The 15,940-nt window shown below is 38.5% G+C and overlaps 1 protein-coding gene and 1 long non-coding RNA gene across 3 annotated transcripts in view; one reads left to right on the top strand and one right to left on the bottom strand.

Moving 5' to 3' along the window:
• The window catches only part of LOC149500060 (uncharacterized), a 255,500-nt gene that overhangs the window by 86,928 nt on the left and 152,632 nt on the right, over nt 1-15,940 (bottom strand). The window lies entirely within an intron of this gene.
• Nucleotides 1-15,940, top strand: part of fbl (pantothenate kinase 3 fbl) — a 57,029-nt gene that overhangs the window by 14,211 nt on the left and 26,878 nt on the right. Inside the window, exon 1 of one of the 2 annotated variants that reach the window (XM_028175032.2) lies at nt 14,811-15,255. The exons of the other annotated variant lie outside the window; for it this stretch is intronic. Coding sequence (XP_028030833.1) covers nt 15,220-15,255 — 36 coding nt within the window. The 5' untranslated portion in view covers nt 14,811-15,219. Of the gene's footprint in view, nt 1-14,810; nt 15,256-15,940 lie in introns of those variants that run through there. 2 annotated transcript variants of the gene reach the window in all.

The raw sequence follows: 15,940 nt of genomic DNA, 5'->3' as shown, positions 1-15,940 counted from the left end.
GTGGTTACTGGAGCCCATAGACATCTGCCCTTGTAGGCAGACAAGCATACGACCCACCTGGTGGTGATTGGTTACGGTCGCCCATGGACTTCAACAATGTTAGGGGCAGAGCCGAGCCGTTGCCAACCGTTAAGTGCTGTTTAATTGATTGATGCAATCTGAACTCCTCCGGGAAGTTAATTGAGTATTCGATACGTTGATATCGTCGCTGAACCAAGCTAGTGACCTTAGGGTGTTAAGATATTTTATTATCTATACAAATAAATAAAATTGAATTGTCTGTTTGTAATAATAAAATAACCACTTTTTACTAAATGCGTACACAGTACATATACCAAAAAATGTATTTTTTTATTTTCATCTGTCTGTCTGTTTGTTCCGGCTAATCTCTGGAACGGCTGGACCGATTTTGACGAGACTTTCACTGATAGGTAGCTGATGATATAAGAAGTAACTTAGGCTACTTTTTTTAGACTAGCTTCGCCCCGCGGCGTTACGCGCGGTACGACAATAACCGCGGGTAACATCGCGGGACCCAGCTATCATGAATAATAAAATTTAATGTTTCCGAAGCGAAGCGAGGGCGGGTCGCTAGTATTCTAGTAAGACTTAAACTCATTTACCTTTATGTCCTGTACAGAGCACTCTGTGGTGCTTTTATTAAAGGTGGGATAAAAGACCTAATAAAGCTGGACTTCGGTTTGACGTTTAGAGCGGAAATCGTCGATAGAACGACTCTCTATTAATGCGTATAAAGTGCGGAGCGTCGGAATACAGACTATTGCGAAGTTTGATTATAAGTAATAGATCTATATCGACCTGTACGGACGTGTCTTATCGCTCTCATGTATAACGTTTTTAATAAGTTAAATAAGTCAGAGTTAATAAAGCTTATAAATAACTTATCTTAACAGTTTATCATCGATTTTTGTATATTTTTAAGTTTAAAAAGCTTTTTTTTTTTAAATCCTTTAGCAATTAATGAAAACTAGAGGTCCCGCAGTAGTCGAAATTCGACTATAACTAATTGGAATTGTAAGTTTGTACACTATTATGATTGTATTTTATACTTCTATAATCACAAATTTCGCTAAAACTACACTATAAAAAATATTAACAAAGACAAACAATATTTAATCTATTCTCAATTTGCCAAGAACAAAAGTTTGACAATAAATATTATGCATGCGTGTGTGCGTCAAATACATGGTATGTAGTGTGTGTGTAATGTTTTCTTTACTGATTTAATGTATCTTTTATGCATTATTTTAAAAAAATATTAGCATTGTGCACTTCTTCTCAGTATTCTCTATAAGTGTAGAAAATTTCATACTCCTCCGTCCGCGCAATTTTCGTAAAAAGGGATACAAAGTTTTTGCTTCACGTATTAATATATAGATAAGTTTAACACTAAAAGGGTAAATGTTTCCAAAGTTCGTTTTTTTTATCTATCTGATTATAACCTTGAGCTCACGAGCTCAAACTGACAGAATTTGATAACATCTGCCCTAAAAAGACTAGTGCCTCGCTAAATCTACCACTTGATTGTAACCGCGACCCACTGAGAAAGTCCAGCGAGAAACTTCGATGCTTTCAATCCTTTCTATACTCTCCCCTTCAGCATCATCAACGAAAACGGTGCTTAATTGCGCGTAAAAGCTTTGGCCGATGGGGGGGATTTTTGAAAATCCATTTTTGTGTGTATATGTTACTGTAAAAGCGCGAATTTTGGTAAATCTTAGGTTTTACCAGTAAATCTTTGGGTCTACCAACACAAGTCGGTAAATCTATACTATCTATACTAATATTATAAAGAGGAAAGATTTGTTTGTTTGTTTGTATTGAATAGACTCCGAAACTACTGAACCGATTTGAAAAATTCTTTCACTGTTTGGAAGCTACACTATTCTGGAGTGACATAGGATATAATCTTTTTTGAAAAAATTAGGCATCCTTACTAAACCTCCAATAATGTAACCTAAGGTGTAAAAAAATTACCTAAAATATTATTTAAATCGCGTGCCCTGCGAAAACTATTGATGATAGAATAAAATAATGATACGACTGTGTAGAACACATTATTAATTACAAAAAGTGTCGCGACAGCATATGTCTAACTATTATAGTTATGCCACTATAAGTGTTCTTTTATTTAAAATAATAAAACAACGTCAAATATCGTTGAAATTTTTGTTAAAGACCCGAGCGGAGCCGGAGCGGGCCGCTAGTGTAAGAATATGTAAAAAAGAAACGATTTTATCGGGCTTTCACCATTAGAACATAATTTGTACATAATTTTCCTATTATTCTGTACTATGTCTTCTTTTTTGTGTGTTTTTTGTATAAATAAATAAATAATAGAATTTAGTACACGCTAGGTTTTACTAGGGACGGTTGGTAAATGTTGAATCATTTGTTTTCAATTAGTAATTATTCAAATCCGTACATACTTATGAGTAATTATTGATCATTTGTGTTAGTAATTATTAATCATTCGTGTTACTAATCAATCAAATCGTTACCTAAAGATATAGGTATTTTTATTGATTACGTTTTAATAACTAGTAATAACAACGGAAATAAAATTATCATGACAAATATAACGCTTACTGATATGAATAATATAACTGAATCATTTCTTTTTTTGAAGATTTTAGATTTATAAACAAGTTGAAGATAAGCGAAACGACAATTTATTATAAACTAGGTGACCCGGCGAACTTTGTTCCGACTTAGAGCCAATAAATGAGCAGACTTTTGATTTTATCAAGGTCAATTTTTTATTTGTCCCGGCATGGCTTTCTTAATGATTACCTATCTCGGCACAATAAGCCAATAGAAACTCGAAACAAACACATCAACCGGTCAACTTCAAAATTCTACTATAATTAACCATAGACTACATTACGTTTAGCTGTCAGTTGCGTTTTGTTATTCCATATCAGTTGCGTTTTGTTATACCCCGTTTCATGTCACGTCCCACGGGAACGTGATAAAAAGTATCCTGTGTCCTTCTCCGGGTTCTAAGCTATCTCCTCACCAATTTCCAGTCAAATCAGTTTAGCCGTTCTTGAGTTATAAATAGTGTAACTAACACGACTTTCTTTTATATATATAGATTAATCAATGGTAATTTTTAATAGTTAGTAAAAAAATTACTTGTTGTTACAACACGGAGCGCTGTTATGGCATTTGGATTTTTTTTATTGCCGTATAGGCAGACGAGCATACGGCCCATTTGATGGTGAGTGGTTACCGTCACTCATGGACGTCAGCAATGCCAGGGGCAGAGCCAAGCCGCTGCCTACCGTTTATCCGCTGCCTACCATTTAGCCGCTGCCTACCATTTAGCCGCTGCCTACCGTTTAGCCGCTGCCTACCGTTCGTACCGAATTACAAAGTAATCCTGATGACTTGCAAGCGCATTTCTTCGACAAGCATTTTTAAGGCAGTTAGTTACATTTCTTGAACTCTTGTCCTCCAGTCAATGACAATTTTCCGACTACTTCTCGAAGACTAACTTCTTTATCTTGAGCAAATTCATTTATTATTATATTAATACGTGAAGCGAAAACTTTGTATCCCTTTTTACGAAAATTGCGCGGACGGAGGAGTATGGAATTTTCCACACTTACAGAGAATATAGAGAGAAGAAGTGCACAATGCTAATATTTTTTTTAAATAATGCATAAAAGATACATTAAATCAATAAAGAAAACATTACACACACTACATACCATGTATTTGACGCACACACGCATGCACACTATTTATTGTCAAACTTTTGTTCTTGACGTCTGTGGTCAAATTGAGAATAGATTAAATATTGTTTGTTAATATTTTTTATAGTGTAGCCTTCGCGAAATTTGTTATTATAGAAGTATAAAATACAATCCTGATAGTGTACAAACTTACAATTCCAATTAATTATATAGTCGAATTTCGACTACTGCGGGACCTCTAGTCTTAAGAAAAACTTCAGAGCATGACATAAATTGATTCTCTGTGTAAAACTGCTGTAGTACTCCAATTTTGGTACCCAGTTGGTAAAACTCATGGTCTGTTACATCTACCATAATCTACAATAATGGGTTTTTTGGTCAGTTTTAGCTCTATTAATGTCAGGCACTTTCAGTCTTAACATTTTAGCCAACTTTCACATTTGGATATTCATCAGACGATATGGCTTTCATATTTTCAGCTTGGTTTTCCAAATAAACTTTTGCCTTTTTTTCTTATTGTCTGAACTGATTTTATCCTTTTCGGTATTGGATCTTCTTGAGCTTCAGTTGAGTTTTCTGTCTCTGAATCGGTTTCATTGGTTATTTGCTTCTCCATCATAATTTCAGTTACATTGTCATGTGTTATATTCCTCAAATTAATACCGTTTATGTCCTTTTCTGACTTATTTTACTGGTGGTAGGACCTCTTGTGAGTCCGCACGAGTAGGTACCACCGCCCCGCCTATTTTCTGCCGTGAAGCAGTAATGCGTTTCGGTTTGAAGGGTGGGGCAGCCGTTGTGACTATACTGAGACCTTAGAACCTTATCAAGGTGTGTGGCGCACTTACGCTGTAGATGTCTATGGGCTCCAGTAACCACTTAACACCAGGTGGGCTGTGACCTCGTCCACACATCTAAGTAATAAAAAAAATTTTTTTTCAACAATGCTTTCTTCCTTGTCCTGTCCAATTGCATTTTCGACGATAATATTTTCATCTGTATTTTATAAGGCCATACGACGAGCACGTATTGACATGTGTATTTCAACATTTACTGTGCCATTGAGGTAAATCCCAAGATTTACCAAACGAATGGTGGAAAAGTCCGAAATAAACGATGATCATAGAACAGTTGGGACTTTTACCATTAAGAGTTGGTAAATCTTAGGATTTACTGTAAAATCTTACATCTTACATCTAAGACATAAACTAAGCATATAAATAAAATTGGAGTGTCTGTTTGTAATATTGAAATAGCCTCTTTTTACTACATGCATATGAATATATATACGGTACATACACCAAAATAACATTTTTTACAATTTTTGTCTGTCTGTCTGTCTGTCTGTTTGTTTGTTCCGGCTAATCTCTGGAACGGCTGGACCGATTTTGACGGGACTGTCACTGATAAGTAGCTGATGATATAAGGAGTAACTTAGGCTACTTTTTTAGACTAGCTTTACCCCGCGGTATTATTCATAGAAAGTTACACTTTCATTTAGACCATGTCCTGAAAAACTGCATACGCAGTTTGACTGCAGGCAACTCGCTTTATATAAACATAGTTTATAAATTATTAAATTAGGTTATATTATTAATACAATTAATTTACCTACTTAAATGGTTACAACGTATTTAACAAGTGTTTTTTTCTTCTACCTACGCCGAAAGTTCGGTTTTCGTCCCGCTGTACAGGGAAGAAAGTGTAACTTTTTCTCCCCGGGTACAAGTACGCATGCGCGTTAGTCACTAATTTGCAATATTGTGTTTAGTGTAAAAGTGAAAAAAACAAAAGGCAATAAAATTTAATAGTGAAGTATTAAACAAATATGAGTTCATCAGACAGTTCTTATTCAATTAGTAGTAGTTTATTTAAAATTAAAAAAACAGTTAAATTGTTTCTTTTACGAGTACGAGCCCCCCCCCCCCCTACCCCGGCCAGGGCTTCGGCCCTGAACCCCGACTCGGTACTCAGTACACTTTCGGCCTGGTAGGAGAAAAAATAGATATTTTTCACGCGGGAGGAAATGTCCAACTTTTCTCCCTTAGTGCACAATGTACCTACTATTTTAATAAACTTTTAACTTTAGCAAGTATAGGCTCACGTCTCATGTCCTCGGGTAAACTATTGAGTAAGTATGGAACTCGTTTTTTTAACGTTCTGTCTCCATAGTAATTTTGTACCATAGGTCAATTTACTTACAAAATTATTCTACTTATTGATTTTTTAGACCCTACACACACACTTTATATCTACCACGTAAATGCGCCACCCACCTCGAGATATCAGTTCTAAGGTCTCAAGTATAGTTACAAAGGCTGCCCCGCCCTTCAAACCGAAACGCATTACTACTTCACGGCAGAAATAGGCAGGGCGGTGGTATCTACCCGTTCGGACTCACAAGAGCAAATTCTACCTTAATTTTTTTTCCAGGTATTCATTCCATTAACTTGGGCTGTTGGAAATGCGTTCACAATTCCATTGATCTGCTTCTTAATCGTGTGAGATCCTTTTCACTACCTTGATACCTCATTAAGGCTAGTTTAGATGATCGTATGTCGTTTTTTGTACAAAAATTGTTGGTCAGTTTTTGTGTATTTTAAATACTGTTGATTTAATGTAAGTTGAGATAAGTATAGAGGTCGGTTTTTTCAGTAGAATTAGTATAGAGTTGCAAAGATGTAATGTAGGTTGTAATTGAATGTAGATAGATGTAGGTCGGATCTGTGTCTGTTTGTGTACGAGAAGAGCTCGGGATCAGTACAGAGCTGCAGAGGACTGTGTCTACAGTAGTGTGGTATAGGACCTTCGGCTAGATGTAGGTCGGATCTGTGTCTGTTTGTGTACGAGAAGAGCTCAGGATCAGTACAGAGCTGCAGAGGACTGTGTCTACAGTAGTGTAGTATAGGACTCTCTTCTAGATGTAGGTCGGATCTGTGTCTGTTTGTGTACGAGAAGAGCTCGGGATCAGTACAGAGCTGCAGAGGACTGTGTCTACAGTAGTGTAGTATAGGACTCTCGGCTAGATGTAGGTCGGATCTGTGTCTGTTTGTGTACGAGAAGAGCTCGGGATCAGTACAGAGCTGCAGAGGACTGTGTCTACAGTAGTGTAGTATAGGACTCTCGGCTAGATGTAGGTCGGATCTGTGTCTGTTTGTGTAAGAGAAGAGCTCAGGATCAGTACAGAGCTGCAGAGGACTGTGTCTACAGTAGTGTGATATAGGACTTTCGGCTAGATGTAGGTCGGATCTGTGTCTGTTTGTGTACGGGAAGAGCTCGGGATCAGTACAGAGCTGCAGAGGACTGTGTCTACAGTAGTGTAGTATAGGACTCTCGGCTAGATGTAGGTCGGATCTGTGTCTGTTTGTGTACGAGAAGAGCTCAGGATCAGTACAGATCTGCAGAGGAATGTGTCTACAGTAGTGTAGTATAGGACTCTCGGCTAGATGTAGGTCGGATCTGTGTCTGTTTGTGTACGAGAAGAGCTCGGGATCAGTACAGAGCTGCAGAGGACTGTGTCTACAGTAGTGTAGTATAGGACTCGGCTAGATGTAGGTCGGATCTGTGCCTGTTTGTGTACGAGAAGAGCTCGGGATCAGTACAGAGCTGCAGAGGACTGTGTCTACGGTAGTGTAGTATAGGACTCTCGGCTAGATGTAGGTCGGATCTGTGTCTGTTTGTGTACGAGAAGAGCTCGGGATCAGTACAGAGCTGCAGAGGACTGTGTCTACAGTAGTGTAGTATAGGACTCTCGGCTAGATGTAGGTCGGATCTGTGTCTGTTTGTGTAAGAGAAGAGCTCAGGATCAGTACAGAGCTGCAGAGGACTGTGTCTACAGTAGTGTGGTATAGGACTTTCGGCTAGATGTAGGTCGGATCTGTGTCTGTTTGTGTACGGGAAGAGCTCGGGATCAGTACAGAGCTGCAGAGGACTGTGTCTACAGTAGTGTAGTATAGAACTCTCGGCTAGATGTAGGTCGGATCTGTGTCTGTTTGTGTACGACAAGATCTTGTTTATCAGTCCAATAACACGTGATTTCTGAATACCCTTTTGAACTTGACCTCGAATCTGTCGAGATATCGTTCATATAATAATTGATATGCATTATAATATTGCGCGATATGATCGAAGCGAATTACGAATAAGGAATTCTGGTAACTAAATTGGAACAACATTTTGTGACGGTAGGACCTCTTGTGAGTCCGCACGGGTAGGTACCACCGCCCCGCCTATTTCAGCCGTGAAGCAGTAATGCGTTTCGGTTTGAAGAGCGGGGCAGCCGTTGTAACTATACTGAGACCTTAGAACTTACATCTCAAGGTGGGTGGCGCATTTAAGTTGCAGATGTCTATGGGCTCCAGTGACCACTTAACAACCAGGTGGGCTGTGAGCTCGTCCATCCATCTAAGCAATAAAAAAAAAAATCGGTTGTCTGTAAAGTCGGTTTACTGACGATAGTTGAACGTGACAACGTCATAAGAAAATACTGATGGAATGGTTTCATTATTCAAAAGAAAATTTTTATTTTACTTTTTTGATAGACATTTTGTATGGATATAGAGAAGGAGGTAAATGGAAGTCACTTTTGATCAAGTTACATTTATTTGTACGCATAAATACAATTATGTCAATATTTTTTTTACAAGTATGAATGTGCTTTGAATTGTATTGATGTGAAACATCTATAGCCGCACGTAAAACCGATTTCTGGTGGCGTCGCCACGCGATATGATGGTATATATATACAGTCTATATGCAGTAGTGTGTACGGTGTGGCGACGCGTCGCCATGCGCAATCGACTGTGCGATTCTCTCCCACTCGATCCGGCGTTAAGCCACCTCTCTCGCTACACTGAGCTCGGATACCTATAGTGTATACTCCGTAGTGTATACAGTGTTGTTTACTACAGTACACATAACCTGGGTTTTACTTGAAAACAAATTATTTTTTCGTAATATTTTATTTTATCATTATGACATATTTAGTTCCTATCACAATCTGTTCTTTTCCGCATATTACTTTTACAAAATAATGTCGATGTTTCACATCTGGCAGGCGTCCCGTGACGGCTCACAATTTTTTTTATTGTATAGCAGCTGTCCACGCGGATGCATCGCCTCAGAGCGAGGTAACGCCGCATGAGTCATGTTTTTTCGTGCTTGCAGCCGGCTCCATCGAATTATAAGACGTTTTCGCTAAGATTGACCTGGGCTAGGTCATGATTCGAAGATCCAACGATATGAACTGCATGCGCGAATCTCGTGCTCTGAAACGTGCCATTATCATGTCGTATTTTCCAAGGGCCTTCGTCCGTGGAGATACCGTTGAAATGGCACGCGGATAGCGCCTTGACCTTGCCCCTGGCATTACTGACATTGACCTGGCATCGACAACGAAATGAAATATGTTTATTTTATTTTTTTATTGCTTAGATGCGTGGACGAGCTAACAGCCCACCTGGTGTAAAGTGGTTACTGGAGCCCATAGACATTTACAGAGTTAATGCGCGAAACGTAACCACTTACACCAGGTGGGCTGTGAGCTCGTCCAACCATCTTAGCAATAAATAAATAAAAACATTACACACACTACCATGTATTTGACGCACACACGCATGCATACCTACTATTTATTTATTGTCAAACTTTTGTTCGTGACGTCTGTGGTCAAATTGAGAATAGATTAAATATTGTTTGTCTTTAATAATATTTTTCTATAGTGTAGTCTTAGCGAAAAACTTTGAAAATAGAATCATAATTGTGTGCAAACTTACAATTTCAATTAATTATAGTCGAATTTCGACTACTGCGAGATCACATCACTATTTAACGGCCGTCTGGTGTAGTGGTAAGTGACATTGTCACTACACAAGGGGGTCGCGGGTTCGAATCCCGCCAAGGGAAGATATTTGTATGGTAAATATAAAATGTCTTTTCCAGGGTTATGGATGTATATTAAATATATGTATGTGTATAATAAAAACCTTACATTTATTTCCGTTATCTGGTACCTGTAACACAAGTTCTTTACGAACTTAGTACGGGACCAGTTAATGTGGCGTGATTGTTAGTAAATATTTATTTATTTATTTACTAGTAATTTTAAAAGCTTAAGATTGTTAAAGCTTAAGATCATGTGGATAGGATTGAACTTGACGTGTTTCCCGGGGTAGACAGGGAATCATGCAATAGGTTGAGCTCGGGGAATTTTCTCGAAAGCGGCCTACGTAATGCGATATTAGTTGTGAAATGAACAAGTCATTATAAATGTCACAGTACATAAACGCGGGAGATTCCCGCGTTATATGGCCTAAAAACGCGGACTGTACCAAAGAAAGGAAATCGCGTTATAAAAATGCCGCGTTATAAGCATGGTTACTGAGTATATAGAAAGACTAGCTGTTACTAGGGGTTTGGTCTGCGCGAAAAATATCAGTGTAGCTTTCCGGTGGAAATGTGATATTAATACGCTTTTATTAGCTTCAGACGTATAATATATGTTAGTAAGTATGTAACGTAATCTTTGAACATGATTTTGACCCCCTTCAAAACGTCGGATAAACTCGAAATTTGGCATACTTTTTAAGGACCGATGACAACACAACATTTAAAAAAAAAAAAAAATTGTAATTTTACTAAAACATGAAAAATAAATAAGAATATGCTTTTATAGAAAATCCAACTAAAAAATAGAAAATAAATTTGAATTTGAATTGAAAAGAGTGTAAGAAAAACCACAGATATAAGTAGAAGGGTTATTTTGTTAGTTTTTTTTAAACTATTATTTATTTTCCGGGATTAAATGTGACTATCCACAATATTCATGTCGAACCCCGTTGCTTTGTTTCGACGTCTGGAAAAGAAGGACAAACAAATACACTTTCACATTTATCATATATGTATGGATATAAGGTATAGAAGAATAAATTTGTGTATATTTTTGTTTGCTACAACCAGTTTTTCGATTTCGTTTCCAATATCGGCTCATGTTCAAAGATCGTCAGTAAACCGGGTCATTGCTAACACAATTCTGTGTGACCGTATGTTTTCAATGTCGGTAATTGAGACAGAATGTGATATATTCACATATTATGGCCGATGTTATAGTGTGTGGTTATATCGTAAACACGCTTTTGGTCATAATGAACTCGTTTTCTTTATTAATTATTTTAAGGACATAATCGAGCGGAAATGTGTATTGGTCGCCACAGTCAGTAGATATGGCACGAGTTCCAAAGTCTCAGTATAGTTACAACGGCTGCCCCACCCTTCAAACCGAAACGCATTACTGCTTCGCAGCAGAAATAAGCAGGGCGGTGGTACCTACCCGTGCGGACTTACAAGAGGTCGCAGGACCTACATAATCTTAAGGTAGCTGGCGGCGTTTATGTTGTAGATGTATATGGGCTCCAGTAACCACTTAACTCTTGGTGGGCCATGGCCCAGGTGGGCCGTAAAGCAATAATAAAAAAAAAGTAAACCTAATTGAAGTTCAATTAAAAACATAAATATATGTACCAAATAAAACGCACCTTTAATTACAAAGATAAATGTCGCATGTTAATCTAATTGTCGCCATATTCAGCCATTCATTCATTTGATATCGAATAAATGGATTTTCCTATTCTATCTACCCTTCCACGTTTATAGCTCGCATCTGTTCGTGAAAACCGTTTTAATATCCGGTTGCCTGGTACAGAAGGACTCTGGTGTCCATACGAATCAGAGATACTGTATGAATATTGCATTTCCAGATATTATTTTATCAAATGACACCCGACCCTGGGGTGAGCAATTGCGATTTTTCCCGTGCGACATGACCGTTAGGGTAAATTGTTAAGTAGAGGTAACTTTCTGTCTTGCATTGTTTGCTTTTGAAGGGTAGATAGGATTGCTTATGACCCGGAGGGCTTTTTAGTTTCACCAGGACAGGCGGGTGAGCAAAGGCTCAGTCAGGAGGGGAAGGGATTTGCTAACGGCTGTCTGAGCGCCTCCGAAGGAGACCTGACAACTAAAGGGCAGCTGCTTCGCGAATAAATCTAGTGCCTTTTTTTTCCTACCTAAGCTGATAGCTTTGAGAGGCTATATCAGCGGAACCTTAACTAGTAGGTGAGCTCACGGGGCTCAAACCTGACGACGTTGCTAACACGAACCCAAGCAAGAGCCGTGCTTCGCTGAATCTACCACCGGATCGGAATCGCGACCCGCTGAGAAGATCCGGCGAGAAACTCAGCGGGCTTATCTATGGGTTAGGTTGAACTTTGAACTCTTTGGAGAATTCGACGAATGCGGTTAGTTAAGTTGGCATTATCGGTCCGCGTGTAGCTAGCTGGAATAGCTTTTAGGCTACTAGCCATAGCAAAAGACAGTAGGTAACGACCGCGTGTTGTTCGCTTCGTTTGGGGATTAGGAATCAAATTATAGTTTTTTTTTTATGTTCGTCCCGGTAATCGGTTACGAAGATTTTTAATCGAAAAACCGACATGGTTGAGCGCGAACCGTCGATAGATCGTACCTCTATTAACGCGTATAAAGTGCGGAGCGTCGCGTCGGAATACCGACTATAATTGCGCAGTTTGATTATAGGTATTACGTATTGACCTGTGCGGACGTGTCTTAACGCGCTCATGTACATAATATAACGTTTGCAATAAGTTATTAAAATTTATAAATAGTATATGTATTTTGCTACGAAATTAGAGTCCATTTTTTCAAAAATCCTTTAGCGATTTCTCCGAAATATTTGATAGTGAGCTCAGCACTGAAAGGGTTAATTAAAACTACACATTGACGATTCAATATGGCGTTTTTTTTCTTCATTTTTGTATCTTTACAGGAGAACCATTTAAAGTTTATAATTTGAAAAAAAAAATCGTAACAAAACAAAATTCTTCGGCTATATGTAAGGTATATTAATAAGGCTTGTTTTTTCGTTTATTGCAAATATTGTTACTTATTTAAAAAGAAAAGAAAATATTTGAGAAAAAACAAAAAAAAAGCCCGCTGAGTTTGTTTCGCCGGTTCTTCTCAGGACTGTGGCTTTTTTTGGAACCGGCGCGGCGGTAGAGTTAACATTGTTATTTATATTTTGACATTCAACAAGTGTCTTATACTGACATCTAAGTTGAAATAAATGATTTTGAATTTGAATTTGGTAAACTTAATTGAAGTTTAATTAAAAACATCGAATTGTTGATGCTAATATGTAATACCAAAAAAAAAACGGACCTTTGATTACAAAAATAAATGTCGCTCAAACCAAATAACCTGTCAACCCTCGATACTATTATATTCGAAATTAGCGACCCGCCCTCGCTTCGCTTCGGAAACTGTAATTTATTATTGATTTCTCCACTATTTAATGGATGTTATTATACATATAAATCTTCCTCTTCAATCACTATCTATTAAAAAAAACCGCATCAAAACCCGTTGCGTAGTTTTAAAGATTTAAGCATATACATATAGGGATATAGGGACAGAGAAAGCGACTTTGTTTTTTAAACTATGTAATGATTTCGAGAATATTTTAACGTTGTATTTTAGATATTTCGTTTGTCAAATAAGAAATTCTATTTGTTCGCTATCAGCCCTCGGAAATAACAACTGAATGACTAATATTAAAGAAATGTAATTAAATAAATCAAATGTCTTTAATTGTTACCGCGATAAAATAATTACTAATTAATGTTCTTTGCTTAATTAATTAAGGTTGCTGACATAGCCCGTAGAATTAGTGAACTGAAGTGGCAATGGGCTGGCCACATAGCACGAAGAGAGGACGGTCGATGGGGCAGAAAGATCCTGGAGTGGCGACCACGTACTGGCAAGCGCAGTGTGGGACGGCCATCTACTAGATGGACCGACGACCTAGTAAAAAGCGCTGGGTCTCGTTGGATGCAGGTGGTAATGGACCGGTCGCACTGGAAATCTATTGGAGAGGCCTATGTTTAGCAGTGGACGGCGATAGGCTGAAATGATGATGATGATGAATGTTCTTTGCTTATTTTATTGCTTAGACGGTGGACGAGCTAGGGGCCTTAAGTGGTTACCGGAGCCCATGGACCTCGACAACGTAAATGCCAACTTGAGACATTAGTTCTAAGGTCTCAGTATAGTTACAACGGCTGCCCCGCCCTTCAAACCGAAACGCATTACTGCTCCACGGCCGAAATAGGCAGGGTGGCGGTACCTACTCGTGCGGACTCACAAGAGGTCCTACCACCAGTGATCTTATTTAACGTAATAATAATTTCGCTTAGCGATGTAGCCGTGAACACTGAATGATAATGTCCCGCGTATCAATATTGTTTTATGCACCGTTTGCAATGCGCCACTCGACTCGCTTACTACAGTTTAGTGGTTAATAAATTAGTTAAACTAAGGTTGTGAGAGCACTGTGCTTAGTTTTTAGCATTCTCGATTGCGTAAAATTTAACTCAAGTTTGTATGGAGTCGAAACAGTGTTCCTTCGTTTGCCGCTAGGGGCGCTGTTCCAACTCCATACAAATTTGAGTTAACTTTTACACGGTCGAGAAGTTAAAAACGATCCGGTAGTAGATTCATTCGCGTAGCAGCTACTCTCGAGTTGTTAGGTTTTTATACTTCTATACTTAATACTAATATACTAATACTAATATATTATTAATATTAATTATTATTATATTATTAATATTATAAAGAGGAAAGATTTGTTTGTTTGTTTGTATTGAATAGGCTCCGAAACTACTGAACCGATTTGAAAAAATCTTTCACTGTTTGGAAGCTACACTATTCCCGAGTGACATAGACGATGATAATGTTTTTTGAAAAAAATTAGGGATCCTTACATAAACTGTAATAATGTAACCCAACGTGTAAAAAAAATTACTTAAAATATTTTTACATCGCGTGCCCTGCGAAAACTATTGATGATAGAATAAAATAATGTACTACGAATTTGTAGAACACATTATTATTTACATAAAGTGTCGCGACAGCATATGTCTAACTATTATAGTTGTGCCGCAATAAGTGTTCTTTGAATCGTTGAAATATTTGTTAAAGACCCGAGCTGAGCCGGAGCGGGCCGCTAGTTAATAATATTAGTATTACCGAGCACAATCTGCACAATAGACTATTTCATTTCAAACGAGGCATAGAAATCGCGCCACACCTCGCAGAGCTTGCGCACGCGCAGAATTCGAAATGTCACGGCTTCATTCGGTGGCCGACCGCCGCGCGATACGCACGCCTATTAAATGTTAACCGCCGACTTTCGTGTTTTCATCGAATTCTGGTGGATTCTGTTCTACTATTTTATATTTTTGAATAAGATCGTCGATTCGGTTATCCGAAGTTTATTATCGGGCTTAGCGAACATGTGGGATCTGGACGTTGAAGACGATTGATCGAAAATGTTCTGTTATTATTGTTTTAATTACATAGCGTAACATTAATTTATTATTTATTCAATCTGTGATAATAGTTTTTAAGTGTTTTGTTTTTGTGAAGGAAAATGACAGAACAGTCTGGCGTTATAACGATACATCAAGTAAGTGTACATAATGTCATTTGGTTGTGGATGAGCGTTTTGTGAGCCCGCACGGACTGTTATCACCGATCGGCGTACTTTTGTCGCGAATTCCTCAAGGTCGGTTGCTGATGTCTATCGACTGCTGTGATCACTTAGTAATCGGTAGGCCGTGACTTCGTTTGCCCAACTAAGCATAAGAAAAGCTGTATTACTGAAGATGTAGTGGTTAATGGAGCCGTGACAATCTCGTTTTCATCAGATACGGTACCAGACGAGGTAGGTGAGCTCACGGGCTCAACCTGAGAGAATCTGCTAATACTAGTCCTTAGCAAAAGCAGTGCTTCGCTGAATCTACCACCGGATCGTAATCGCGATCCACTAGGAAAGTACGACGAGAAACTTAGTGGGCTGTGTCTATGGGTTAGTTCTCTCGTCGAACTCTTCATCGCCCCACGCCCTTACGGATCCATCAGATCCAATAACCTTTGCATTAGACGCCTTCAGCTCTAATACTAGGAGCAGGCTTAGAGACCCCGGTAACCGTACTCGTCGAACTCGACAAAGAGGTCGACGTGCAACCTAACCCATGAATCAGCTCGCTGAGTTTCTCGCCGGATCTTCTCAAAGGGTCGCGATTCCGATCCGGTAGTAGATTCATTCGCGAAGCAGCTGCTCTTGAGTTGTTAGGTCTCCTTCGGAGGCG

Source organism: Bombyx mandarina, chromosome 24 (genome assembly GCF_030267445.1).
Source record: "Bombyx mandarina strain Sakado chromosome 24, ASM3026744v2".
Taxonomy (NCBI): domain Eukaryota; kingdom Metazoa; phylum Arthropoda; class Insecta; order Lepidoptera; family Bombycidae; genus Bombyx; species Bombyx mandarina.
This window is presented reverse-complemented; position numbering and strand designations above follow the sequence as displayed.